Below are 26,998 nucleotides of genomic sequence, written 5' to 3'. Positions count from 1 at the left end.
ATAAACATAGATACTGACTCTAAGCACAGATCAAGTAGCTCAAATACTGGAGCTTGATTTTGCTCTCAGTCTCAAAATATTGCTGGGTGAATTTTACAGCTTGGCATCTTGTAGAGTTTGTAAAGTTAAAAACGTACCTTTGTTAGATTAATGAATTCATTATGAGCAGCACAGCTCCTTTATTCTTCATTTAGAATAAAAGATAAGCTGGTATTTAATTTAGTCGGAAAAGTTAAAATCAAATAGTTATTTTCCTTCTTTTAGTCACTTATAATTGCTTACTATTATATAGCAAATGATTTGAAAAGAACTGTGGAAAAAAATATTGTGGTTATTAAATGTTAGCATTCAAATCTGTCTGGGAGTGTGTATTGCTACGGGAATCGGCACTTCTGTTATATTTTAGCAGGCAACCTAATCTTCTGGTTCCTTAGAGACAATGTGTGATGTGACCACATCTCTTACGAGCAGTGTGATGTTAGTGTTTAGTGTTTTGTTCTGAAAAACTATCTATGCCTAGAATTCCCATTTACTTAAGGTGAAGGTATCTACTGGATGGATATCTGAGAGATAATAAATGGATCAAAAGTATGAAGAAGTTTGGTAGTTTGAATTTCCTAATACTTTTGTTTTTTCTTTGGGATAACAGTAGAAAAAACCCAAAGCACATCAGGGAGAGATAAGGACAACACTCAAAAGTATAAGACTGAAGGAAAGGAAGAGTATTACAGTTTAATCTAATTTGATTCACCAGAGTTGAAGCAGGCACATTTCAGTCTAACAAGAAATTTAGTGTACCTATATTCCAAAAATTAGAGCTGATTTAATGCAGCGAATAGTGTGATTGCTCATACATGATCTCCTACATCAAATTCAGGAAAAGCCCACGACTGCTCTTAGGCTTGTATATCCGATAGCATGGAGGAAGCTCCGATTGTGATTGCAAGGCTCCTGGATTTGCGTCCTATCAGGAGAAGGTCACATGCAGCCAGTGTACGTCTTACGGTTGGAAGCAACATCTTAGCACAAAAGGTGTTTTTTTTTTTTATAACATCAGCTTTGTAAGAGGGCCATAATTTTACTGCTTTTCAGTTTGAAATAGCTGGTGTTCTCTTGGTGGAAGTATTTGAGCTGCTGTTGTTTTTTCATTGTTTTTATTTTCCTATCTAGTAATAAGCAGTTACCCCAAAAGTTACTTGAAATAGCAACTGTTCTCCCTGAACTGCAGTTTTATTTTCTTTTGGCTTTTATTTCAGCTGTGGGAGCCAGCTGCTCCAAAGAGTGTGGGAAGCTGACTTGGAGGCCTGTCAGCTGTTGATCCGAGGGTTTCAGCTGAAAGAAACCAGTTGCTGTGTTTTTGAGGAAGAGGAGAACCAAATGGATGAGATGGAGATGACTGCTGATGGCTCATCTGATTCTGAAAAAAGAAAAGAAGGTCACTTTCCAAAGGGCACAGAGTGGGGCACTGTTTCCTGCCCCAAACACAGCGAGCTAAAAGAGGTATCTGAAATATTCTTCTACACCTGCATTTCAGGCAATACTGCTGTTTTTTCCTTTTGAGAGGAAGAGTTGAAGCTGGGTGATGGGTCAGCAGGGCAGGTTAAGTATGAACTTAACATCTGGCCTCCAATCTGGGACATGAATAAAATAGCTTTTTAGCTTCTCAGAAGGCCTTCAACTCTTTCTCCTTTCACCATCAGTCTTTTTAAAATGTGGAATTTATTCAGGCAATGAATACAGAGTGTATATCAGGATTTAAAGGAAAAACTTAAGTATTTAACACAAGTTATCAGCTGTTCCTCATCTCACTAACGAGTTTCACTTTGAGTTAGTTCTGCTGACTTCTTAGCCTGGGTCTATGTTAGCTGAAGTGAGGAGAGATTACGTTTTCCTCCCCTAGTGAAATGGCCAAAGGCTTCCTAGTTGAGATGCTGGTAAGCTTCCAGCATCCAACAAATACTAAAAGAAGGATGAACATCATGAGACTTAACAGGTTTGACAAATTTCTTTTAAGTTTTCATGTTCTGCTCTGGAATGCCATCCTTGCTTGAAAAATGTACAGCTACCTAATGATCTTTTAACTGCACTGTCAAGGTAAACAGCATCACTGTGACAAAAAGATCCTCCAACAAGAGTTGTCAGTTTTATTACCTTGGTATTTGGTTGATAAAAATTAAAACTGTGCTTAATTGCACCTGATGTTAAGAGCCATTGAACTGTGTGTTACATTGAAAGTTGATGCCTACTTTTGCATTTATACTGGCTGAGACTTAGTGGAAAGCAGGCCCTTACCTTACTGTAAAATCTCCTCTTATTACTAAAATTCTGTTTTTAAATTGGGCTTCAATAGTACTTGCAGCCTTTTCCTGGGGGAGATGGTTTATGGACTGATTCTGCATAGACAGCATTTTTATTAGAATTGGTCAGCTATGGCTTTGATCCTCTGCCCCGCCCCATTCCTGATGAGTCCGCTGAAGGAGTACAAGGAGTTGTGTTGATTACGGAAAGCTGCGCTCCCCTTTCAAAAGGGCAGCTGAGAAGCTCTGGAGGGTTTGGGGTTTTGTGACTGTTTCAGTAGCACTCGAGATTTGTGCTGTAGATGATCACCTATTTCACCCTGGCAAGTCCAGATCGTTTCCCTGGAAATCAGCATTGCTATCGGAGAATGACGTCTAGGCAGCTGAAGTGAGGTGACTTCTGGTTCTGGAGAGAGATGCAGGACTCAAGAGGGACAGGTTCTCCATAAGTTTAAAGGAAGAGGAAAGCATATTTGCAGTGCTTCCATTAAGCTCCTCCTTTTAAACCTGCTTTTTGATAATTTCCTCTTTGTCTCTATCATCCATAGAGGGAACGTAGAGAGGCTATCCTCCTAACTTCAGCTCTTCATCTAGGTGCTTAAACTTTGTAGTGTAAATGCCTTTTGCCTGGGATCTGGCCTATCCTGGTACTCTGAAGAAACTCCATTTTGAGAACATGCAAAATCTATTCAGAAGCTGATGTGTAAATATAAACGTGAAAACGCCCATCGGTGAAGGACCTGTAGAGGTATTCCTGCATCTATTCCCACAGCGCTCCTAGGACTGACAAACTGGAAAGAAAAAATAGCAGTAGTCTGTTAATATAAGACCATTCATTTGTTTTCCAGCTTTTAGGAGTTGAGCAACACAGCTCTGTTTCATCACAGCTTACTCGACTAGCCTTCCTCTGCTTCAGTGGTGCCTGCAGCTTTGACCACTGAGGCAAAGTTATGCATCAGTGATGACTGCAACCTATTGCAACCGTAAAAAAAACCCCCAAAGACTGTGTTCTGGTTCTGGAATTAGCGTTGGTCTGCTTGCTTCTATACTTTCAGAAGCTGGGATTTTTAACTTGATGTGGGGTATAGAAGTTTTGCCCAAACAAGTACACTTTAGGTGTAAAGCTGGTAGGATCATGGTAGAAGTGACAGGCAGTACCTAAACTTTTAGAGAAAAGCTATAGCATAATGTTCCCTAACACCTCCTAGTAGTTCATCACAAGGCAGAATATAAAACAAAACAAAAAAAACCCCTGACACATTATTTACAAGTCATGCTGACTTCTAATTTTGAACATGGTGAAGTGCAAGAGAGAATATGTCTTGGTTTGTAAATGGACTTAGTTGAAAGACAAACCACTTCTATAGAAAGTGCTCTGTTATATGGTATTGTACTTTTGTATTTTAAAAATAACATAATGTTTGTGGGGGGAAAAAAAAAAGTGGCGTGGCTTTTAGTCTCTAAAATTAGCCATTCATATGGCTTTCATGGAAAAACTTACTGTTGTCTGTTAATAGTGAACCTTTTTGTAGCCATTTATCAGCAAGTGAGGATACCCAGTAGAAAAACATGTATTTGTTCAAATAACTTGGTTTGATATTAGGCTGTGGTGTCCCTGCAAGAGGGGCAGCTTGATGTGGTTGCCATGTTTCTAGAATGACTGTTCTCTTCAACTGTGTCACCTCTGTTCCCCACTGAGGAGTTTCTAGAGAAAGCTGTTGGCCACTGACGCGCAATGAGAGTAGCGTTCTTTCTATTTAGAGGTTACTGAATTACTTGCTTCAAAACAGTATAGCAAACGGTAATAATAGCCTATGTGCATATGTGCCTTGGAAGGTATATTTCATTCCCAGGTGATTGATTTACTTTACAGTGAAATGCTATAAATGAAGCTCTCCAGTTATTTATCATGTCATATCTGCCTAAGTGTTTCTGTGGAGTGGATATTGGTTTTGTTGATGTATACTATAAATATAATTTTCTTGCATAGAACTGTATATTACTGTATTGGTTTCATTAGAAAACAAAGAAACAAATAAGAAACATAATAATAAGAAAAGCAAAATAGACGAATGGAAAGATCCCTTCACTTAGATCCTCAGATGCTGCTTTGCAGAGGGGCTGTTTTTAATTTTTAATTAAATATCCTCACTAGATCTTAAAATATGGCATGTTCTAGTATAAAATGTGAGATATAAATTCTTTGAAAGTTCAGATATTTTACTGTCATGTGTGAGCACATGTTTATTAACTGTTAACAGTTACTTTATAGTCTTCATAACTGTGTTTTCTAAGACAGTACAGATTTCCTCCCTCCCCTTCCCCCCAGTTTGTTTATGTGGTAGTCTGCGGCATTCCAAAATATTCCGGTAAATCAGGTTTCCTTTGTAACACTGACTGTTAACCAGTGAAGACAATCACATGCTTGGGCAGCTCAGCTTAGTGAAACATCATTACTAATTTTTTTGTCAAAACTAAATAAAGTGAGGCTAGCAAGGATCATCCTGTGGAACACGCTGAGTTACTTATAAATTAAGATGTACTCCTCTCAATTACAGAGAACTCATTAGATTATGGTATTTGAGAAAAATGCTGAAGCAAAAGTTATAGACAGTAGTACTAGTGTCAGTCATGTCAAAATCAGCTTGTGGTATTTGAGATTCTTGAATTTTCATATAAGCATGTGCTCTCCAGCTGGTTGCTGTCTTGCTGAATTTAAGGTGCCCCAACAGTGCAGCTCCAGTTTGTCTTCTGATTTTGTCCCAAGTCTCTGGGGAATTAAAGTTGTGTTCTAATTCTCATCCCAGAAATGTTCCATACTTCTAAACTGACCGCAAGTTATTTTGCCGAGGTGATGTGTGAGTGAGGTGGAAGTCGCTAGGATCATTATTAGATGATTAGTTAGATAGATATCTGACGGATTTCTGAAACATATAGTAACATTTCCTCTCTCTTCAGACATTAACACCAGCTTGTTCCACTCCTTATGAAATCTTGCTTTATTTTTTGCTTGTTGATAATGCATGCGTAAGCAAAACCTTTTTGTAGCACCAGCAACACCGATGATAAGTAATAAACAGAGATGTGTGCGTGTGCTGGGACCTCCCTAACACCACGTATCTTGATGAACATGAGTATGTGTGCACCTGTAGGCTTGAGTTCCTGACCTATCCTTTTTTCTTCTTCTGCTATCTGGCATGCTGTGCAGTGCTCCCTCTTAATCACAATGAAGGAAAGAAACACCTACTAGATTTCAAGAAAATTGAGGTGATTAAAGTTACAAGGTAAAAACCCCAAAATTCAGTAGTGTGTTACCTTTTGTAAGTCAGCATTTTTGGTAGTTATCCCATCTGAATTTTTTGTAGATCATTTCTCACTTTTCATCATAAAAGAATCAGTGAGCAGGGGTAGAGTAAGGGCTACTGTCTTTTCCTCACCTCTGCATACTTCAGTTTTGCCACCTGGGAAGATGTTTTGGGGTCTTTTGTAGAGCACCCTGGGATTGGGAAGATGTTCTGTAATTGCAAAGCCTTCATTATTTTCAACTTTTTAAAAATACTGAATGTTCTAAGTGATACTAAGTGGACAATCATGAAAAAATAATAATTAATATTTAATGTGGTGTCTGTCATTAGAAAGAAGCCATCACAGGATATGACACAACATTTTTCAGAATTTAGTGATAGCAAGCACCAAGAAAGCCTCTGTCAGCAGGCTGTAACTCATTACTGTGCAGAGATAGCCTGTGGTCCAGGAGGCAAATGTGCAATGTGTAAAGGACAAAGCCTTTAGAAAGCCAAATTGAGCGTTCATTTGAGTTTTAATTAAATGTTGTATTTGTAGAGCTTCAAAAATAATGTGGAAACATTAGATTTAATCTTAATTTTAAATGTCAGCATTAAGCATCAGTGAAAGTCAGCAGTTGGGTGTTTTTTGCATTAATCCAAGCTGGAAGGGATTTTTGTAGCAACAGGCAGCTGGCTTGTACGCAATGGTCAGATCATCGTTGCACGGTCACGTGCGTTGGGATGCAGTAAGATGCCCATTAGCTGCGTGTGATACTGTTGTGTGGTATCTGCTGGTAAAATGCTAACTCTTTAGCTAGAGATCATAGCATCTCAGTAAGCTTAAGGCTTATGTGTATTTTGCAGTAAAAATATAATCAGAAAATTAATATTACAGGTAAAAGAAATCTAATCTCTTTTCAGATAGATTACTGAAAATAGTACCCAGTAATAATAATGATCTTATGGCAGAGTAATGATTTTGCACTTTATTTTATATATGCATGTACATACATGTGATACTAAGTATTGCCCTACCAAAGCAATATCCCTGTCTCAGTTTTAAGCAACAATTTAAAGATTGTCAATACTCTAACGTGTGATAAGTATTAATGATTTTCCAATAATGTTAACATCAAATTTCTTTGCTCCTTAGTCAATGAAATGCTGGCTAATTTCTTAGATACTTAGATGAAGCAAGTTTTGAAAGAGGAACTGACTATAGTTAGCACATGTTACCAATGCCATCAGCGGGATCTCTCGTTTCTCCTGCCCAAAATCACTCACAGGGTTTGTGCCAAAAAAAATTTCTGTAGACTCTCAAATGGTTTATAGATCTGTAAGAGCTTGATAGAAGATAGTTTGTTTCAATCTGTAGTTAGTCCTTCAGTTTTAGGGGCAGTATTCCTTGTGGGTTTTAACTGGGAAGCCAAAGGCAGGCTTTAATAAAATGTATTCAAATTTAGCTTGAAGTATTGGGTGGCTGCCACTGCTCCATTATAAAAGCAACTGACACATTTCATGTGTCTGAAGCAAAATGATGCAATTGTTCAGCTTCTATAACATTTTAATATGCTATTTGGTTTTTGTAAGTTCCATTGAAATCTTACATGCTATATAAACAGTATCTACTATATACTTAATAATTTATCTCTAACAGGTTATGGAAGACATTTCATTTGGAGCAGATGGTCATTTATCTGAGGTAAGTGTTTTCTAGGCAGCATTAAAGTGGTGATATTGTACAGACTTTTCTGGGTCCCAGTTAAAACTAATGACACTTGTTTTTGTAGTACTACCTTTGGGTAAAAATTGCTAGGGAGTGTGCAAGCACTTAGAAAAGCAACACAGGCACAACTAGAGTGGGCCCATTCTTTTTTTTTTCCATTGAAGATAATGGCAAAATTGCTGTGTACTTCAGGGAGTTTATAGTTAAATCCGGTGCTAGTGCTTTTTAGTACGTACCATTATTGGCATTATTATAACATGAATATATTGGGGAAAAGTGCAACCAATAATATTTAGCCAGCCTCACTGTAACACTGTAATGATGCTTAGGAATGGAACAAAATCTTGACGCTTTACTTGTTTCCTTGCATACCACTAAAAATACCTTTGAATTCACTTTTGAAGTAAAAAAAGCGTACTGCAGCAGAATACAGGGTAATAGGAATTTAATCTGAACTAAAATACTGGATATTTGTCATTTTACACTATTTTTGTGAATAAAAAGATGTCAGATCCTAGTCTATATGTTTAAGAAAGTCTAGAGTAATTGAGTAACGTGAGATGCATTTCCTGTGAGCATAAGTGATGAGAGAAATCCGCTTACGTACAAAAATCTGTCTACATACAAACTAAGAATTTAGGTAATAGATGTATAAGGAGAATTATACTATTTTTAAGAGTTGTACTGATTCAGTCCAGTCCATTTTTATATCGGTACACTTTGGGTTGCAACTTACATGTTAAGGAAATTTAGCATCCAAGCATTGTGTCCAGCTAGCAAATTAATTACACAGGTAAATAACTCCCAAATTCACCTTCCATAACAACATACGTGCCACCTGTCAAGTACAAGTGACAAATGCTCAGTCAAGGAAATACTAAATAAATTAATATATAAAAATTGCCGTTTGGGATAGCTATTCAGATGAGGCATTTCTTTGGATTCCCACCAATTAATCCAAAGACTGTGAAGCAGCTGGAATGCCCCAGGAAAGCTAATCTAACTGCAAGACCAAACTTAGATTGCTGATCTTGTGTACAAGGAGACTGTGACATGAGGGCACGCCTGGGATGGACTGCTTGGCTGTGTGTGAGTTCAGCATAAATAAAAACAGGAAGCCGTGAGAGTGAAGGGGAACTTTGCAGAAGATGTGAATAGCCTTTGTTATCAGTGAACTTCGCTGCGAATTAAAGCAAAACTGTGCAGGTGCTTGCGTCCATAAATGACATGAAATAGGGGCAAGTAGTCCCATGGGATAAAGGTAGCAAAGCGCCCTACGGCCAAGCAGGGCAAAATACTGAGGGCATGTTGGTAGTGATAGCTGCTAAGACAGCAGAATATTTGCTAGAAACTCAAACTTGCATCTGGTCTGGACCAAAGCAAATGAGAGTACAGCTGCGTGCTCGTGTCCAGCAGTGACCTGCACTGAAAGCTGTAGTACAGCCCAATCCTTGACTGCAGAAGTTGTTCTTTTGCTTAACAGGAGATGTGCCTAGAGCGTGAGAGTGTGACATGTGTGCTGGGTTTACAAATGCACCAGAGCTCGCAGGCATAGACGGCTGTTACTGTACAAGTATTCACTAAGAGCTTAGTATCTTGGAGTCCTCACAAGCAGAGGAACTTTGCTCTTTTGAAGTTCTGAGGGGAAAAAAAAATTGCATAAAGAGAACAGAGAGCAGCAATACAAACAAAGGAAACAGAAATTTGCTAGAAAGCCAGGCTCTATCTACCACACTGCCACAGCTGGATTGATGTTGACTTGTAGACAGCTCTATAAAAGCTCTGTGAAACTGTCAGCACCCTGTACCATGTCAAGGCTTTGCCTAAATGTTCCTTTGACTCTCTGGTCCCCTAATCCACTCTTTTCAGTCTCCCTGCTGCCTGCAGGAGAGCACCCTGTTAGTCGCTCCAGATTGTTGCATCTTAATGACTCAAGAGCAGAGATGGGAGTGAACAATACTAGGAACCACCTATAAATGATACCCAACTATGCTGACTCCTAGCACAGCAGGGTGTGGACACTAGAAAACAGTTTGGTGCTTTTGTTTCTCTTCCAAGTCCTGGCCCACTGTGCATTTTTATTGGTAAGTCAGTAAATAGCCTCATCCTCCCACAGCAGGAACTGGAGTTGTCCCAGTTTAATTAAATGAGCCAGTGCAGTAGTGTGCACTCATTTTAGGAAGTCTGCACTCAGGGAAGACCTTCAGTCTACTAGAGATGAGAATGGGAAGACTGCTGTCACCCAGACCGCAGCAGGGTGCTGGAAGGCAATGGAAAGCCCTATTGCTGCGTAGATGCTTTTCCAAGAACACTCCTCTATAGCTGTAATGGAAGATACATGAGGGGAGGAATTGCCAACATCGGGCTGTAATTTTGATGAGTCATTTAACACTCCCGTGTGGTGGTGTACCCCTGCGGAGGAGGGAAGGGGTTCAGTGCAAGCAAAGAGACTGTGGGAAAAGCTTGTGATGGTGGGGAGGAGGTAGGTCAGAGCTGCAAAACAGCTGTCTGGAAAGCTTTATGCCTGAATTGTTGTGTATGAGAAACTGAGGAGCATCTCGTAGTGCTGCAGTCTCCTAAATATACATATACAGGCTGATGGAACAAGCTAGCAGTCTGTAAGTGGAAGGGCAAAAGTAATTGGGGAAACAACCTTGATCCCTCTTCTGACAAAAGGCAGATAACCATCTACATGAAAGAAAAACTCACCTAAACAAAATCAGGGAAACAACAGGTGAGTTTCTGTGGGACAAACTCTGTAGGAGGAAGAATCAGCAGATGATCTTTGGTACCCTCCAGAAGACATCGCGTTTGTAGTACAGCACCATCTTCTTTTGGTGTAGAAAAGAGCAAACGCAGTAAGAGACTACATATCTATGTGAGTGACTCTTCAGTGGCCCAAAAGAATTTTGAAGAGGAAAAGACAAAAATATTTCTAAGGATGAGCCTGAAAGGGTACTGCACAGTGTAAGAGTGAGCCAGCAAGACCACTGAATACGGTAAGCTACTGTGAGCAGAAGATGTGCAAAGTGACGAGGGAGTTCAGGGATAAGCTGTAAGGGAGGGGTGAAAGAAAGCACGTATGACTTCTAATATGAAAAGTGAATGAGAAAATAATGACGTGAGAGCAGAGTGCAGAAATATTTCTTTCTCTTCCTTATTTTCTTTGCTTTTGGTCTTTCTAAAAATGATAAACTGTGTCAGTATATGTAGTGCTATTAGTATTCGCTACAAGGTAGCAAGAGACAAACACAATAAAGGGTCCTAAGGCAAGTGAGATGTACTCAAGTGGGGCTCACCTGATGAAATTCCTTCTGAGTGCATAGGAGCTAGGAAAAACAATCTCCAAAGACATCCAAAAAATCTCCAAAAGAAATCTCCAAAGCATTAACAAGTTTCTTTGAAAACTCCTAGAGGAAGCTTGAAGTCCTAGGGGATCAGTAAAAGGCAGCCGTGGTATTTGCCTTTAAAAAGGAGGTAGACCAGGAGTTTATGTGACAGTCCACATAATTTCAATTAGGATTAGAATTCCAAATACTCTTGATAGATTGAACGAATAGCCTGAAATCAATAAGATGGGATATGTTAAAAGACAGGTGCAAATTACATTTGAGGAAGAAAAAAAGTCAGATTTATGTATACAGATGGTAAGTAGCAGCTAAGATGACGATACTGCAGAAGCAGAATCTAGGGATATAGTGGACCACAAATAGAGTGGGATTCATTACCTTCATCCTGTTGCAAGAAAGGGCAAATGTCACTTGCAGCCTCACTAATGGGAATGTCAGTTGTAAGGCAGAAATAATTACTGTGCTTAGCTGAGAATGTCAAAGCCTCCAGAGGACTACAGCGCTGGTCTGGGCACCTCACTCCTATAGGAGACAGGAACACATTGAAGAAAAGAAGGAAAGGCATAGAAACAAAAGGTTTAGAAATCCTGGTCTGGTTGAAAGTCAAAGTTTTCAATCACATAAAAAATAATGATAAAGAGGACAACTATTAGTTATCGTTGTGTGCTATATAAGGGTAAAATGAAGTGTAATGATCTTGGTTTGTAGCAAGGGAAGTTTGCATTAGGAAAACTTTCTCACTGCAAGGGCAGCTGAGCCCTGGAACAAGCTCTGCCCTGCAGCCAGAACCACAAAATCCCTGTCAGCTGCCAAGAGCTGTGTAGACAGACACCAGCTGAAGACAGTCATGGTGGGCTTGCTTGCACTGCAAGTCACGGAGCAGGCTTTGGTGGTCCCTGGTTGCTTCCTGGTCAGCCTTGCTGTGATGCTAGGATGGTGTTGGTCATGGGTAACATGCATAATTTTCAGACTAAGAGGCTAGGCCTGTTCTTAGTGGCCACTTTGCCTTCCCCATCTACAACACCTGCCCAGGACAATGCACACAGGGCAGGAAATCTGGGATGCAGAGCAGGGACAAATGCTTCCTCCGCCTGCACTTTGGACACCTTGTGGCCGTGTAGCTCATGATCTGAGAGCACATGCACTTAGCCTGCAAGTGAGGCAAGCACCTGCTCGAGCTGGACAAACATATGGATGGTTGCATATGGATGGTCCTGATGTTCTCGAATTTCAGGTGCTCATAATTTCAATTAACTTCTGCAAGGGTGTGAGAGTAAGCGTGCAGCACTTCGGCCAACAGTAAGTCACTGCTCTAAACCTTATGCCATAATGTGGAGCATCTGTCTGCAAGGGCAACTTTTTGTAGTTTATGTTATTTTGAATGATTTTAACTATTATATGGGAGAGAGGATTTAGTACAGGTGAAAGAAATCTTGATTTGATGTTTTGCAGAAGGTCTTCTAAGGCTTTTATCTTACTGGGGTTATGACATTGCCAGCTGGAAGTAAGGCCATGCCTTTTTACAAAGATTCCTCTGTAGGAAGAATTCATTTTAAGGATGTATCTGGGAATCCTTCTTCCCAGCACAACTACCAAAGACTCTGATCCTTAATAGAGTCAGATGAATCTAGCTACTATGATACTGATTCTTCTGTATAAAATTGTTGAAGTAGATCCAAGAGAGCATGGAATGTGTCTGCATTGGAAAAGCTGATCAGACATTTTCCTTGAGTAATGCTGTTGAGGAGCTGTTGCTCATAGGTGACTAAAATGACTTGTAAAAGGGTAAAATGAAATGCAGAAGACTAAAGTGGAAGCCATTCCCACTGCTCTTGTTTCAATATACTCGTGCTCTAGTTGTGCATCAGCTGGAACAGTTTGTTTTTCCTGTTTCTTGCATTGGACTTTCACATCTCTGGGAGAGAATTTATACTCTGTGTGAGAAGACAGAAGAATTCACCTTAAAAAATAACAAATCACACCCACATTTGTGCTGTTTTCACCTGCTTAAGGGATTGAGGGGGGGAGGAAATTCCCAGCCAGTTACATCCCCTGTTCACTGAAAAATCCATAAAGCAATATTGCATCTCAGCTCTTTCCTGACTCTTGCAATCTCTCCTAGCTGCTCCCTAGAAGTGCTGTTAGTGCAAAAATAACCAAAGCAGCCTTAAGACTTACAGTAGCTTGTAGCATTGACATAACCTACAAGCTTGGATGAGTTGTATTTTATTAATATGTTGAGCTGGAGGCAGAGTCAAGTCTCCTCTCAGATGTTGTTGATCAGTGTGAAGTGCCGCTTTTCAACCAGGAGCTGTTCTGGAATAGTTTGTGTCTCACTGAAAGCGGTTTCCTTGCCTACATAGACAAATATAAAATAAAAATGTTACCAGTGACGTTACTAGGCTTGAAGGGCACTGAGAGAAATCTTTCCTATTTACTTCTCCGAGTTACTGAACTTTCTTGAAACAAGGGCCTGGGGGCAGAAGTTGTGGAATTGGCTGAATATTTAGAATTATTCTTGTATATTTTTGAGAGCAATATATATTTTTTTTCCATTTCATTCCATCAATTCTTCTTGATGTTAAACTAAAATTAGAGTTCTCTGTGTGACCGCATATTTCCAATCCAAAATAAGAAAGGCCATGTATATACGTTCTGGAAAATCATAATTTATATGATGACCCTCCTGCATTTTTCCCATGATGCCTGCAAGTAAGTTCCTGAGAGACGGTGCTTGTCTAAACTATGGAGGAACTTCTTATTTCAACAAAAATTTTGTAGGTACAAACATTTTTTTAATACACTATTATTATTTTATTAAAGAGTAATTAAGCTGCAAAATACCTATTAGGAGTTTAAGATTAATAGACTGTAACTCCTACCTTATGGAGCTGTTTCAGTTACACTGCAGAGCAACCACAGCCATACAGTTATGATTAAATGGGATTCAAGTGTTTAAAGACCTAAACAAGTTTGATCCAATTTTTACTTGCTCAGGTTTCCCTGCCTTCCCATATTGTTGTAACAATTCTGCATTGCTCACATTTTCCTAGTACTCATTGTTCGTTTAGCTTAATTTCCAAAGTAAACAGGATTTTTGTTACATTTTTAGACAATTCATTACGTACTCAAAATGCCATCATTCAGGAAGAATACACTACATTTTTTCACATGAGAGAGAACGGATATTTTACATTACGTGAGAATCTAAGTATTCAGTTGACAAAGAAATTAAAGCCAGTGAATTAAAAATTATAGTGTCTTATTCCTAAGTATGTTTAATGCAAGACCAATGCACCAATAAAGTCTCTGCCTGAAATTGCAGCGGGGTAGAAGGTACAAGCTAAAGCTTAGAACCCCAAAATACAGGTTAGTAATGATGCAAAGCACTGTGAGATGTCTTTGCCACAGAACGAAGTAGTTACTTCACCTGAAGTCCTGGGGGCTTCTGTGTTAGGTTCCTTCCTTCTGTCCTTCCTGGGACCTTTCTTTACTGGGCTGTAAAGTTTTATTTAAAAAGGAAAAGAAAACATCAAACATGAGATCCTATTAGGTAACAGTACACCGATAAGTATAGTCATTTAGCTGCGCTGCAACTGTAGATTTCAGGCTATAGTTATATTTTATCTTGGTTTTCAGGATCGGTGCATGTTAGAGCTTGGCCACACTTGCAACTTGGAGCGTGTTTTGCCAACCAGGTATTGAAATGCTGTCTCCTGTTGCCAGCAGCTTTCAAACCACCTGAAATTCAGTGCAGGGTTAGGTCTAAGAGTCCTGTTTTGCCCTGTACATTCACTGACACAGTGAATAGGGAAAAATTTTCCACTGTGGATCTTTACAGCAAGGCTGGGCAAATCCAGCCAGTGTGGCTAGTGTTTAACTAGCTGCTCAGTGAACTTGTATTTGCATATATGAGACAGGAAACCTGAGGGCAGGTTTTAAAGCGGAGGAAATGGACCTTCTCTTACAGCAACTAGTGACAGTGCTACCTGGGTGACCGGTTATCTGTATAAACATTCCTGTCATCAACAGTAGCCTAAAAAAGAAAGGGATTACCCTACTATAATGCATATCTTTAGAATGCTTTTTATATTTAAGTATACTTAATGGCACAGGTATTCAGGAGTGTACTGTAACATCTACCTTTTTTTTTTTTTTGCTGTCTGTGGTAACTGCTGATTTCAAATCAGGACTAGAAGTGTCATCCTTCTTGACAGTATGAATGTGATCCAAAAATTCCATATAGTAATAGTACTTGATAAAAGCAGTGACTGGATCAGACTAAAGTATTCAATATAGTGATGTTATAAGAGCAAGAATCTGCTTTTTATGTGTCACTCTAAGGTACTTGTTCTTCAGGATCTCTACAGGACTAATTCATTTTGTCGAAGTACACAGTCTGTAGAAAGAGTCTGGTTTGAAAACTTCACTTACAGCTTTTGTCTGTCAGAGCAATACTTAGGAGTTTGTGTGTTAACTAAAAGCTGTTCTTCCTAAATTAAGCGTTCAATGATTGTCTAGCACTGAATGTTTTTTGTCGTGTTTTTCTTGCATTTGACATGATGGTTACGCGAAGACCTGATTTTCTTATGTGTGATTAATTGTTAGAGAAGAGTCAGTGTTCAGAGGTGGAGCTTTCTCTAGATGGTGGTCATTTTAGACGTGCTTTCAGAGCACTAGGTTTCTACAATTTACTGACTTTTCTAGCCTGAGACCTAAGTTCTTTTAGATAACTGTCACCTGCTCTTGCATGCATGTCACGGAATGATTCCCTAAAAGCTTTGTATTGATATAAATTGTCTGGGTTATCCCACTCCCTCAAAGCATATTGAGTCCTGCTGGTGTACTGAATAATGGTTTAGCGGCTGGGTGGAAGACTTGTTCCTCATCTTCTGTCCTTGGTCACAAGACAAGGATGTTCCTAGTTGCCGCAGGGAGAAGCGTGTACCTTCTCCTCCCCTGTGCTCGTTTAAAAAACAATGGGTCATTTTTATGTCTGTAAGTTCTGAGGAGCGCCGCTGTAGCTTCTGACATTTGGTAGTGACTCCGAAGGCGGCTGCTCGGCTCCCGTGCGCAGAGCCAGGGACTCGGCCAGCCCATTCTCACCTCGCGCTTCCCTGCGCCTAAGCTGGGTGTTTGCGACGGACCCTCCCTTCACCAGCGCTGATCCAGGCTTCCAGCTGCAGCTGGGTGCCCACCCGGGCGACCCGCTGGATACCCGCGTCTGGCAGGAGACCCGGGAGGGCAGAAAGGTCGAAGCTCTGTGCTGTAACGGAGGACGTGCCGGCAAGCAGAGCTCTTCAGACGTTCGGCTCTGTGTATGCGCTGCGTGACGCAAAGTAAGGATGGCACAAAACTGAGATCTCTTGAATGTGTTTACCAAAAATCAGATTGTTTCGCAGTGGGCGGCGTTCCAGCCAAGTATTAGCATGATTTCTTTGGAAGGCCTTTGATTAAAGGCTTGATTTCTCTTAAACAACCGCTGATGGCTGCTATTATAGCAACAGTGCAAAGGACTCCCAAGTACTTTTTTTTAAAGCAGAAGAACGTTCTGAAGATTGTATATGGACACGTGCGCAGCTGGCTTTGTGGATGAGTGCGAGACTAGGTTAGAGAAAATAGAGTTTTCTGGGTTCCAGCTGATGAATAACTCCAGTTTTTTCAACGTGGTTCCAGCAGAACTTCATCGTGGCACCGTAATCTTTTCCTTACAGGTAACCCCCGTCACTCACATCACAGACAGCACTATGATGCTTTGGGAGGGAGAGGCTTGTCTCAGTGCTGCACAAATTGGTTGATTTTTTTTTTTATTTTCCCCCTCCCCCTCTCATATTTGCTGCTTATTTGGGTCATTTCTCAAAGAAATACTCAGTACAAAATATAAAAGATAGAAATTACCGTTGTGCAGTATATGTGAAAACAGACAAACTTACAGGAAGGACTTTGCAACTGGTTTAAAATACTCAGTTTTTCTATTTTAAAGTGTTTGTCTGTGTAAGTTCTAAGTGGGGAAGCATTGTTTTTGAAAATTTAGTCTTGTTTCATGATAACACAGTAAAAAAAAAATGTAGTTTCATCTTGTAATATCTAAGACTTTGATGCATTTTCTCTGATCAGTTGAACAAAGTCCCTAAGTGTTCTAGCCAGATTTTTCCTCAAAAAAGTAAGTACGTTTTGTGTTTATAAGAGATACCAAAAGTGATGCTGCTTGAAATGTTCAAATGGCCTAAAAATGTAAATCATATTTACATGAACAACTTGAAATTTAGGAATGGTGTAGCCAGCATGAGATTTCCCTCCCCTGCTGTGGTGAGACAACAGGGAAGAGGGAGAACAGTTCAGTCTTCACACCCCTTTAATCCTCTGCTGAAAGTGAGATCATGACTCTTTTCTGCTGGGAAATAGGCTGAGACCACAAGCTCATTCCATTTCGCATAAATCACCAAATTATTGTATAGTAACAACTTTTTTTGTCTCTCTCGTGGGAATTTGCTTTCAGGCAATGTCTTAGCACTGCGAAGTATCATATCCCCTTACTAGTATTTTATTTTCCCCTTAATTTGATGCAAATTTAATGTAGAAAAGTGTAGTCAGCAGCAAACACGCTTTCTTTTCTTTTTCAACTTCCTGTAGGAGTTCGTCATGTTTTCTGCAGAGTTGGGAGAAAAATGTGAAGCAATAAGTGAGAAATTGGTGCATCTGGAAGATCAGCTGCAGACTTCCGCCTGCAGAGTTGAAGAAGGAGTTATTCATATCCTTTTTGGTATAGCTGTAGATACGTATCAATCTGTGTAAGTGTGTATGTGAAATACTTGCCTTTCAGATTTACATGGAGTACTAGTTCTTAATGTAGATTAAATACATTATTGCTGAAGCAGGTATTTTTGCTGTAGTGTTTTCCTACAGTGCATTTTCACTGCAGTCTGATCCAGCTTTAATTGATTTAAACAGAAGTTAGTTCTTTGTAAGTTGAGATTAGGCACTGAAAAGCCTTTATTCTTCTGTTAAAATCCTTTTGTTGGAAATGCTCATATAAGTAAGTACCTAGTGCACCAAAAGCTGCATGGATACAAGCATCCATGCACCTGCATTTCCCAACACGATTTAGCTGAATTAAATGCTACATCATTGATTTGGACTGTGTGTATTGTCACATGTAGTTTGGCTCTTTTTCCTTTTTAAAAAAATGGGCAGCAGATGCATCATGTGGCATCCTATGCAATTTAATTTGCCTCTGACACTCCAGTGCAAGTAACTAGATGAGATGTTGTCTTATAAAGCACCTTTATCTCTTTCTGTTCTTCATCTGCCATTCAGTACCTGACTGAAAATTGCTTAACCTTTTTGAGGTATTTGTTGGGCCTACATCTGTGAACATTTTTCAAAATTTAAGGGCACAGAGTATTGTTTCATTTGTAACATTCATAGAAAAACTTACCACAAAAGAGGCTTTGTTCTGAGAAAGGGGAAAGAGAATAAGAACCAATGAGGCTGAGGAAGGTGAGAATAATTTGCTGGTTAGGCTTTAGTGGAGAAGAGGTGGCAGGCAAGGGCATAATGAAGAAAGATGAATACATTCAGGTTGGAGAGATCCGCAGAGGAGCCCTTACAGACACCGGAAGGTGAGCTGGGATGATGATGGTGCTAGGAAGGATTCAGTTCCTCCTAAGCTGAGGCAGGTGGTCCTGCAGGAGAGAGTTTAGAGAACGAATCATAGAGTGTGTGGAAATACTACTGTGTTTTAGGTAATAGGGCATCTGTTGCTAACTCATTGCAAAATCCCTATTCTAGCAACTTGGTTTCTTTAAAGGTATCAGAATGATAAACTTTAAGTGGGGGTGGGGGGGAAGGTGCTGGGGGACATTGCATCAGAGGGGAGAAATCCAGTCACTAATTTGTTACTACTTCAAATCTTTCTTTTCTAAACGTTTCAGTGTACAGCAAGATCATTTTCTTGTACTTACCACAGGCAAGTTTGCAATATTCTTTTAATTACATTTATAGCACATGTGCTCAGTTGCAGTTGTTTTTTCCCTGATGCTGTTTGTGAGGATTCTTTTCAGAGCTATGTGGATGTGTGTCTCGTGTGTGTGTGTGCGCAGAGCATCTACTTTCTTCCTCCCTTGTGTATATTTGCTCTCAAATGAGCTTTTCTCATTGACCCTAATAGAACAACACTGAGGGTTGGACTTCTTTGCAGTGGACTTAAGTTCATATTCAAACCCAACAGGTCTGATCATAGTTGCAGTTTACTAGGTAAGGTGAAATAAGCTGAAAAACTGCTTTTTTGATTTGTGAAGAAAATACACTACAAGTATGTAAAATAGTACTTCTATTTTCTGTGGACCGTGCGTATTTCTTTGTAGCTGTTGAAACTGCAAGAGTTTGTTGGAAAAAAAAAAAAATCTAATCATTGAAAGTTTGAGAAGAGTTGTAGATTAGTCTCGTTCTAAATCACAGTTGTCTGATGCAGATCTGATTTCCTCTATCAGTGAAATTCAGCTCACGTTATCCAAATACAGAAATGTACACTGTGTGAGATCCTGGTCCTTCTAGCACGATGATCAGCCACAAAATAAGAAACCATGTTTAAAACATAGGGACATACAGAGAAGCAGTTCAGCAATTCAGCTACCCCTCATTAACATTCAGTTGGTATATCGGAGGTAGTCCAGATCAATGTGCATAAAATGTTACCATCTGGTACATGTAATTGCTGTGCTATACTTCAAAAAGGAATGAGGAAAATAGCTAGCACAGTGCTACAGACCTGTAGATTGTGGGGGGTTTTGTTTTGTTTTGGGGGGTGTGTGTGTTTGGTTTTGTTTTTTTTTAATAAAAACTGATTAGTGCCTATAATATAAACTTTCACTCATTGGTAACTTGCTAGTTCCTTGCAGGAACTAGCACTGATATTGGTGCCAATAATTAGCTTCAGTTGAAGAATTTATGATTAACAGATGGACCTATTGTCTATGCAGTAGTTTATTTTGTTTTAAATAAAACAAATTCTTATCCCAAATATTGAACAATTATGCAGTCTTCATTGAAAATCTATCGAACTCAGAGAGCAGGGGCTTAAAAATCTAGAAGTGTAATGAAAGCAGGATAAATCTTTCAAACTCCTGTTCTCTGGTTATTTTCATCTCTCTCCTCATCCCCCAAAAAACTGGCTTCCATGTGAATGTTACAAACTGTATTAGGTGAAAAAGCTGACTGGGAGCTGCACAGATGTAAATTAGTACTGTTGTCTGATTATTAAAAGACTTTTAAAGACTCCATTGAGAAAAATTAATTCCTGATGCTCTCAAGCCATTTGCCAATGTTTAGTGTGTGTCATAGCTTTGATTAATAATTAAGTTTGCATTAGAAGAAAAATCCCAGATGTCATTGTTTTTCATTCGACATTTTGATGGTACAGAACACTTAAATCAACTGTGCTGCTCGTTGTAATTGCCAGCATGACCTGAACAAAGGAGAAATCCAGTGATATTTCTTGGTTCTGAGTATATGCACAGACCCACTTCGGAGTCGCATTTATTATTGAAGCTTTTCACAGCAAATATGAAACTTTACTTTTGTATTAAAAAAATCAAACAGTAGCGGGGGTGGGGCAGAGGTCCTCTATAGCACTGTGACGTATTTGCAAAATTCTGTGTAGTATAACCAAATAAACCCACAAAACATTCAATTATGGTTAATCATTGGCAAATGTATGAGAAGAGTCCACATCATTAACTGGAAAAACCAAAGGACGAGAGGTGACTCATTCTGGTGTCTACAGAGCTGATGAGAGGTGTTGCTTTCCTGACAGTAAAGGCTTGGAATTCCCAGCAAAATTAAATGGACCCGATATTGCAATTTCACAGTCATTTTCGTTCTTAATTAGCAGTTACATTTTGATAGACATCTTGAATGCCTGTAATGGTTCCTCCTGGTGAAAATGCTTTTGTTGGAAGAAAACCTGGCTGGGCTATTATTATAAAAGCAATCTCCATTCCTCGCCCTAAAATGGCATTTTAAACAGTTTTTTTGAAAACAGAATTTTCTGCCTAAACGTTTATTAGGCACTGGAGGTCACTTTGCTAACCCTTCACCTTTATCATACAGCAGGCTGTCATACAGGTCTTGCTTTACACCAGTGCGGGTTTTTGACAGAATCAGGAGTGCAGAATTTAGCCCCAACTGTGCCTCACTGAGAAATCTCACCCTGGCTGTACCTGTAATAAATTTTGGGATCCCACAAGAATGAGAGGTGGCAATGGTGCCCTCTGATTTTATTTTAGATGACAGGAGAGTGACCCTTCCCAGTGTGCATCTCATTGAGAGAAAGTGGTTCCGGTTGTACTGTCTGTGCCAACATGGAGGTAGGTCAGTGTATTTCCACCCGTGTGCTGCAGCTTTTTTGCCTTCCATTTTCTGCTGGAACAAGTAATTTGGAGACAGCTGATATCCAGGTCACTGGTGTGATCTATTTTTCAAAATGTTGCAGTCATTCTGTTGGTTTGGTTTTCTTTTTTGTAGTTTTGGGGGAGAGTATTTTGTTTTTTACGTGGGAGGGGTATTATGTTAGTTTGTAGAAATGCATTCATGGATGTGAAGGAGGGAGACAGTAATGGAGGGGGGAAATGAGAAATTTCTAATCTGGTTCCGGTACCACAAGCATTCTTCTGTTTTGTAAGGAGCCGTAAGTGATGGACTTCCAAAGGCCATTTTGCTCTCTTGCTGTGAGACCACACAGGCCTCATATAGGAGCAGTAGGGACTTGCTCGGTGTCTTTTCTTCACTCCCGAGTGCACTTCTGAAAGGCCAAAACCCAGGTTGTTCCAAATAAACATTGAATTGTCTTGCCTCTTTGCTTGTCATTTGGCACATAGCACGCACAAGCGCAGAATCATTTAGTTGGAAGTTGACCTCTTGAGATCATCTGGTCCAATCCTCTGCTCAAGCAGGGTGACCTAGAGCAGGTTGTCCAGGATCATGTCCAGTCATGTTTTGAGTCTCCAAGGATGGAGACTCCACAGCCTCTCCATGCAACATGTTCCAGTGTTTGACCACCCTCACAGTTTTTTTAAAAAAAAAAAAAGTTTTCTTGTATTCAGAATCAATTTCCTATTTTGGAATTTTTACCGGTTGCTTCTTGTTCTGTCAGTGGACATTAGTGAGAAGAGTCTATCTCCCTCTTCTTCACTCCTACCCTTCAGCTATTTACACACATTGGTAAGATCCCCCCCTGAGCTACCTTTTCTCCCGGTTGAACAGTCCCAGGTCTCTCAGCATCTCCTCATCTGTTGGATGCTCCAGTCCATAAAACCAGCCCTGTACTGGACTCACTCTGGTAAGTCCGTATCTTTCTTGTACTGTGGAGCCCAGCATTGGACCCTGCGTTCCAGATGGGACCTCACTAGTGCTGAGTGGAGCAGAAGGATCAGCTCCCTTCACCTGCTGGCAATGGTTTTCTTAATCCAGCCCAGGAGGCTGTTGGACACCTTTGCCACAAGATGCGTTGCTGGCTCATGTTCAGCTTGCTGTCCACCGTGACCTCAAGGTCTTTTTCTGCAGAGCTACTTCCCGTCTGGCTGTCCCACCACATGTGTACTGGTGCCTGGGGTTAGGAGAGATGTGCAGTTATGCAGTGGGACATCTAGCTGAGCTGCTGTCTCCAGCCACTGTTGTAGTGTTCAGTTGTTAGAAAAAGCAGAATAGTTAACAAGATAAAAAAAAAAAAAAAAAAGAAAAAAATTTCCCTCTTTCTGATTATTTCTATTCTTCAAGACTTCATTTCCTCTGCAGATGTCCAAAATTGCTGTTATTCTCCAAAAGCCCATAGGCCCTTACTTCAGCTCTGTGGTAGTCCTTGACTGTCCTTCCAAGGCCTTTTGTCTTACGATGTATTCTTAGTTTCTAACCTTTCCTGTAGGAAGGCAACTGGTTTGTAACATCTACCTTTTGTCTCTTTACCCTAACCATGTGCTGAGAGAACAGAAGATACATCAATGAGCCCATTTTTTTTTTTCCAAAAATTAAGTCAGTCTACAGCAATTAGATCTGCTTTTTATCTCCTTGTAAATCATGGACTCTGTCATGATGCTCAAGTTTTTTAAAGAGAGAAAGTCAAATAAGTGAAAATCTTCAACCAGGACAAAGTTAGAACTGCAGCGTTGCTACAGAATATGGGTTGTGTTTGTGTGACGCTGTTCCCAAGTACTTCAATATACTGCTTATGACACGTTGGAGAGATTTTGCCAGTTTTTCCACAGGAAGACAGCAGGACCAGAAAACATTCCTAGTTAAAACTTGTTTTGGCTCCTGCCTTTGATACTGGCTCAATATTTGCAGCACTGGATAGAGAATTTAAATATGAAGGACACATTTGCCTGTGGACCCATGCAAAACGAAGTGTTTTGCATTTTTGAAATGGGTGAAGCTGTTTATCCAGACATAACCTCTGTATGTGTGTAGAGATTCCATGCTCAGCCTTATACCACATATTTTGCCTAGCCATAAAGGCTTGTTTGACAGTTACTGGTCTACAGCTGGTTGAGGTATTATTTATGAGGTTATTGAAACTTGCTGTAGGTAGACTATGCAGTCATCTTTCTTGTTGCTCTATCTTTATGTTGGTTAAGAGTCCTTTCCCTTTCTCCTTTATTTTCCTCCATCCTTCAAGATTTCTGATCCGCTAGCAGTAAAACATTTCAATTTTGCTTTTTCTCTCTACCTGAAAAGAATTTTGTAATCGCTTGGGATATTACAAATAACAGCATGTAGTCAGAAGCTGTGCATCAGAAGTAATTAAATTTCAGAGGCTTCATGGTGTTCATAAACTGAAGAATTTCTCTTTTGCTGGTTAGGTATTCAGCAGAGCATCATGATTAAATTGCAGAGTGGTGGACAGTCCAGGACTGTTTATAAGAGGATCATAATATTTTTTTCTTCAGAGAAGCTGCAAAGCATAATTAATTTGTCCTCATACAGTGCTTTGAGATACTAGGATAGGATTTTTTTTGTGTGTGTACCTCTATTACTTGTAATCAGAGACAGAATCCTTTTAGATTAATAGAGCTGTCCAGACATTAGACGTATGCCTTGAATATTCCTGGTGAATGCTTTAAAAGTAAAACATCATAGTGAATGTATGTAAATACACAAAGATGAAATTTTGAGGAACTGATAACAGAATGAAAAGCAGCCAAAAAAAGCATAACTGTGACTGCCTGAAATAGCAGTGATTTGTATAGCTTTCCCATGGTCCTCTCTAGTCGCAATTTTTCAAAAGTAGCAGCTCCCATTTTACAGTCACATAACCTGAGGGTGTCCTTTTTCTTGACATTGCATTGACGTCGGGGTCAAGTAAAACAACGTCTCATAATGGATGAGCTCTGTAAAGGATAAAGCGTGTCTTTGTGCGTTATCCTTCCTATGCGTTGTCTTTTTGAAATTGAGTTGTTTCAGCGTCAGCCTGTTTCATTTCCCTTGAAGTGAGTTTCTGGGTCTCTCGGAGATCATCTGACAGCTTACTGCTCGAGATGAACTTACTTCTCTCTCCCTTGACCTGCTTGGGTTAGCCTTTTGGGGTCCTTGCCCTCTAGCCATGCGTATACAGGAGGCCTCAGTGTGGATGGGGCTGGGCCCTAGAACTTGGTTTTTGGTTTAGACCTTCAGCAGGCTCAGACTTGGCTCACGCTTGCTTTGGTCTCTGTGTAGTGTAAGGTGTGGAAGGCAAGATAAGGTTGGTTGTCTCACTGAGCTACACCCAGTTCTTGACTTGATTCAACAGTGGATAGTCTCACTGACATAAGATTATCAGCAGAAAGGCTGATAGTGCAAACTGTGCTTATTCCCAGGAGAGACTAAGTCACCAGGACAAAAAGCTCTACTGCCTAGGAAGCCCAACCACTTAAAGACTTGTGCGTGTCTCAGCAGTTGCCACTACCTCTGTGCATGTCCCACCTTCATCTGCCAGCAGTGCACCCCTCACCACTTTCTTGCTACCCCTCGACACCTTCCCTCTGTTATTTTGGAGCTGAGGCAAGAGGGAAGGTCTTTTAAGAGAAAGAGCCATTAGCCATCATTTTCTTCCTGAGTGCCTTGCAGGTAACCTGAACTGGACAATGGCAAATAAAATATGGAAAACTCTCCTTTCTTGACCAAAGGAAGTAATTCAGTAAAAATATCAAATGCTTTTCAGGTGGCCTTTTTACTTTTAATGAACAACAGTGTGACCTTGCTAATCTCTTTGCTTTTCACCTTGCTCAGAGCATTCACTGCTTTATATTTGTGTTTTCTGTGCTATAATTAGCTGATTTATCAGTATAAGATTAAAGCCTTCTGGAGGTAAGTAAGTAGAGCAGTAACTCTTTCACTGCTCTAAGCTACTTTCCCACCCCACCTTGCCTAGCACTCGTTTTTGTACTTGCTAATGCCACACAGGCTGTGGGCTTATGTCTCAGACTGTTCCCGCTGCCCTGTTGCCTTCATCCGAGGTCTGATCCCCCCAGGTCCATGTATCTGGCTTAGAAATCCACCCTCCATCCAGGAGGGAACTCGCAGCTATGGAGTCAGCCTCCATGGAGCAATTTCTTCATCTCCTTCCTTCCTGTGAAAACAGTATCCCCCATCCCCTCCCTTTTTTAAAGTGCTAAATAATGCTACTTGAGAACTTCAGTTTGCATGGATTTTTTTTCTTGAAAGCAAGTGTGAGAAATGTATTAATATTTAATCCAGACAATTTGGAAGAACTTGAAGCTACAGTTAGATAGCCATGGCCATCTGTTGTGAGCAGCCGAACAAGAATTTATTTAATAACTTGGAAAGAGAATGGGGACTGCCAATCACCTATAGATTTATTCCTTAATAAAGCTTGCACAGTCTCTGCAGAGGGAGATCCAGGTGGTGAAGGAGACGCTCCAGACCGTGCTGGTGCAACTTCAGCCAGGCAGGGAGGCAGGAGGAGAAAAGGCTGGAGACATCCTCTGTGACAGCTGGTGTCCAGGACAACAAGACTCAAAGGAATAACGAGCAGAAAGAGCTGGTAGGATGACATTAATTCACAAAGGGCTGCTTTTAGTAACTGAATACTGTCTTACCAAGCCTCAGGGATCTCTCCTCTCCCTGCATAACTAATAACTAAATCAATTATGGAGAAACAGAGCCTGGAGGTCTATCATCAGAAGTATTCTGCACAGCCTCGCCTGTTCTGGCACAGATTGGGAAACAGCTTTCAGAGCAGAGCAGGCCCTGTAAATGTGTAGATTACAAATTGATACATTTCAAGTGGGGCTGCAAAGTTGCCTTTAATGTCAGTGAAATGTTCTCCTTGAAGACTCGCAAACAGTATCTGTCTTCCTTACTCATGTATGGTCGGGTTTTTTTTCCCCTGATTTAAAAAAATGTAGCCTTAAAGCTGGACCATCTAGTATTTCTTGAAAAATAGCTGTAAGAATAACAACTTTTTTTTTTCCCCCCTTTGGCTTTAACAGCTTTCTTACACTGAATGTATTTTCACATTCCTGCCAATAATTAAATCAATAGGATGAAATTCCAGCTAAGTTCTTTCAACTGAGATTTGGACCTCATTTACTCAGTGGTGCGGAGTACAGTGGAGGTAACTAACAGCAGCCCCTATAGCAGTAGTCTAACTCTTTTCATTTAGGTATTAATAGAAACTTGCTTTAGTATTACAGGGGTTGTAAAGCACAAAAAAAAAATTATTGTTCGTGATTTGTGTTCCTTGTATTTAAATATTGTATGAACAAGAAGTCATTTAAGTATCCTTGTAAAGTTTATTACTACTTTACCATTATATTACTTTGATCTTCCTTATAAACTTGAAGAAATGCAGATTTTTTTGCAATTTAGACACATATGTATTATACACACACATACTTAGACATGTATTTTTATAGGAAATAAAAGCAATGTTCAAGTGAAGCCAACTAATACTAATGGCCTGTATTTAGATTGTGTACTCTTACTTGGATACCAGATTCTTACTTGGATACCAGAATATCTGATATCACAAAAAAATTTGCTTCTGCCAATATTGCAGAGGGAGAATTTTTTAAAAATCCAATTTTTTATAAGCCAGTAAATGAAGCAAATGTCTTCTAACTCAGTAATATACTTTTTAATACTATTTTTCTGACATTTTGAGTGACTTTGTTTCTGCTATTTCAATTACTCATTTTATAGCCACATTGTGAAGGCTTTCACAAATTTTGAAGGTCACTGGACTACTAGCCCACTATGATTGTGTTCATTTTTTTTCGTGTATTTTAATAATAGTTGACACTTCTACCTCAAGGGAGGGAGGGGAAAAAGAGAGTGCCAAGCAGC

At 39.9% G+C, this 26,998-nt stretch overlaps 1 protein-coding gene across 1 annotated transcript; it reads left to right on the top strand.

Moving 5' to 3' along the window:
• The first annotated feature begins 918 nt into the window (after positions 1-918).
• Positions 919-26,359, top strand: LOC104620231 (disrupted in schizophrenia 1 protein-like). Its single transcript, XM_010286384.1, has 5 exons — positions 919-977; positions 1,257-1,500; positions 7,242-7,286; positions 17,294-17,411; positions 25,530-26,359. The coding sequence occupies exons 1-5, from the start codon at positions 919-921 to the stop codon at positions 25,676-25,678; spliced, it is 615 nt and encodes a 204-aa protein (XP_010284686.1). The 3' UTR covers positions 25,679-26,359.
• The last annotated feature ends 639 nt before the right edge of the window (positions 26,360-26,998 follow it).

Source organism: Phaethon lepturus, unplaced genomic scaffold (genome assembly GCF_000687285.1).
Source record: "Phaethon lepturus isolate BGI_N335 unplaced genomic scaffold, ASM68728v1 scaffold16104, whole genome shotgun sequence".
Classification (NCBI taxonomy): domain Eukaryota; kingdom Metazoa; phylum Chordata; class Aves; order Phaethontiformes; family Phaethontidae; genus Phaethon; species Phaethon lepturus.
The sequence above is the reverse complement of the archived record's forward strand: the minus strand, read 5'-3'. Positions and strand labels throughout refer to the sequence as shown.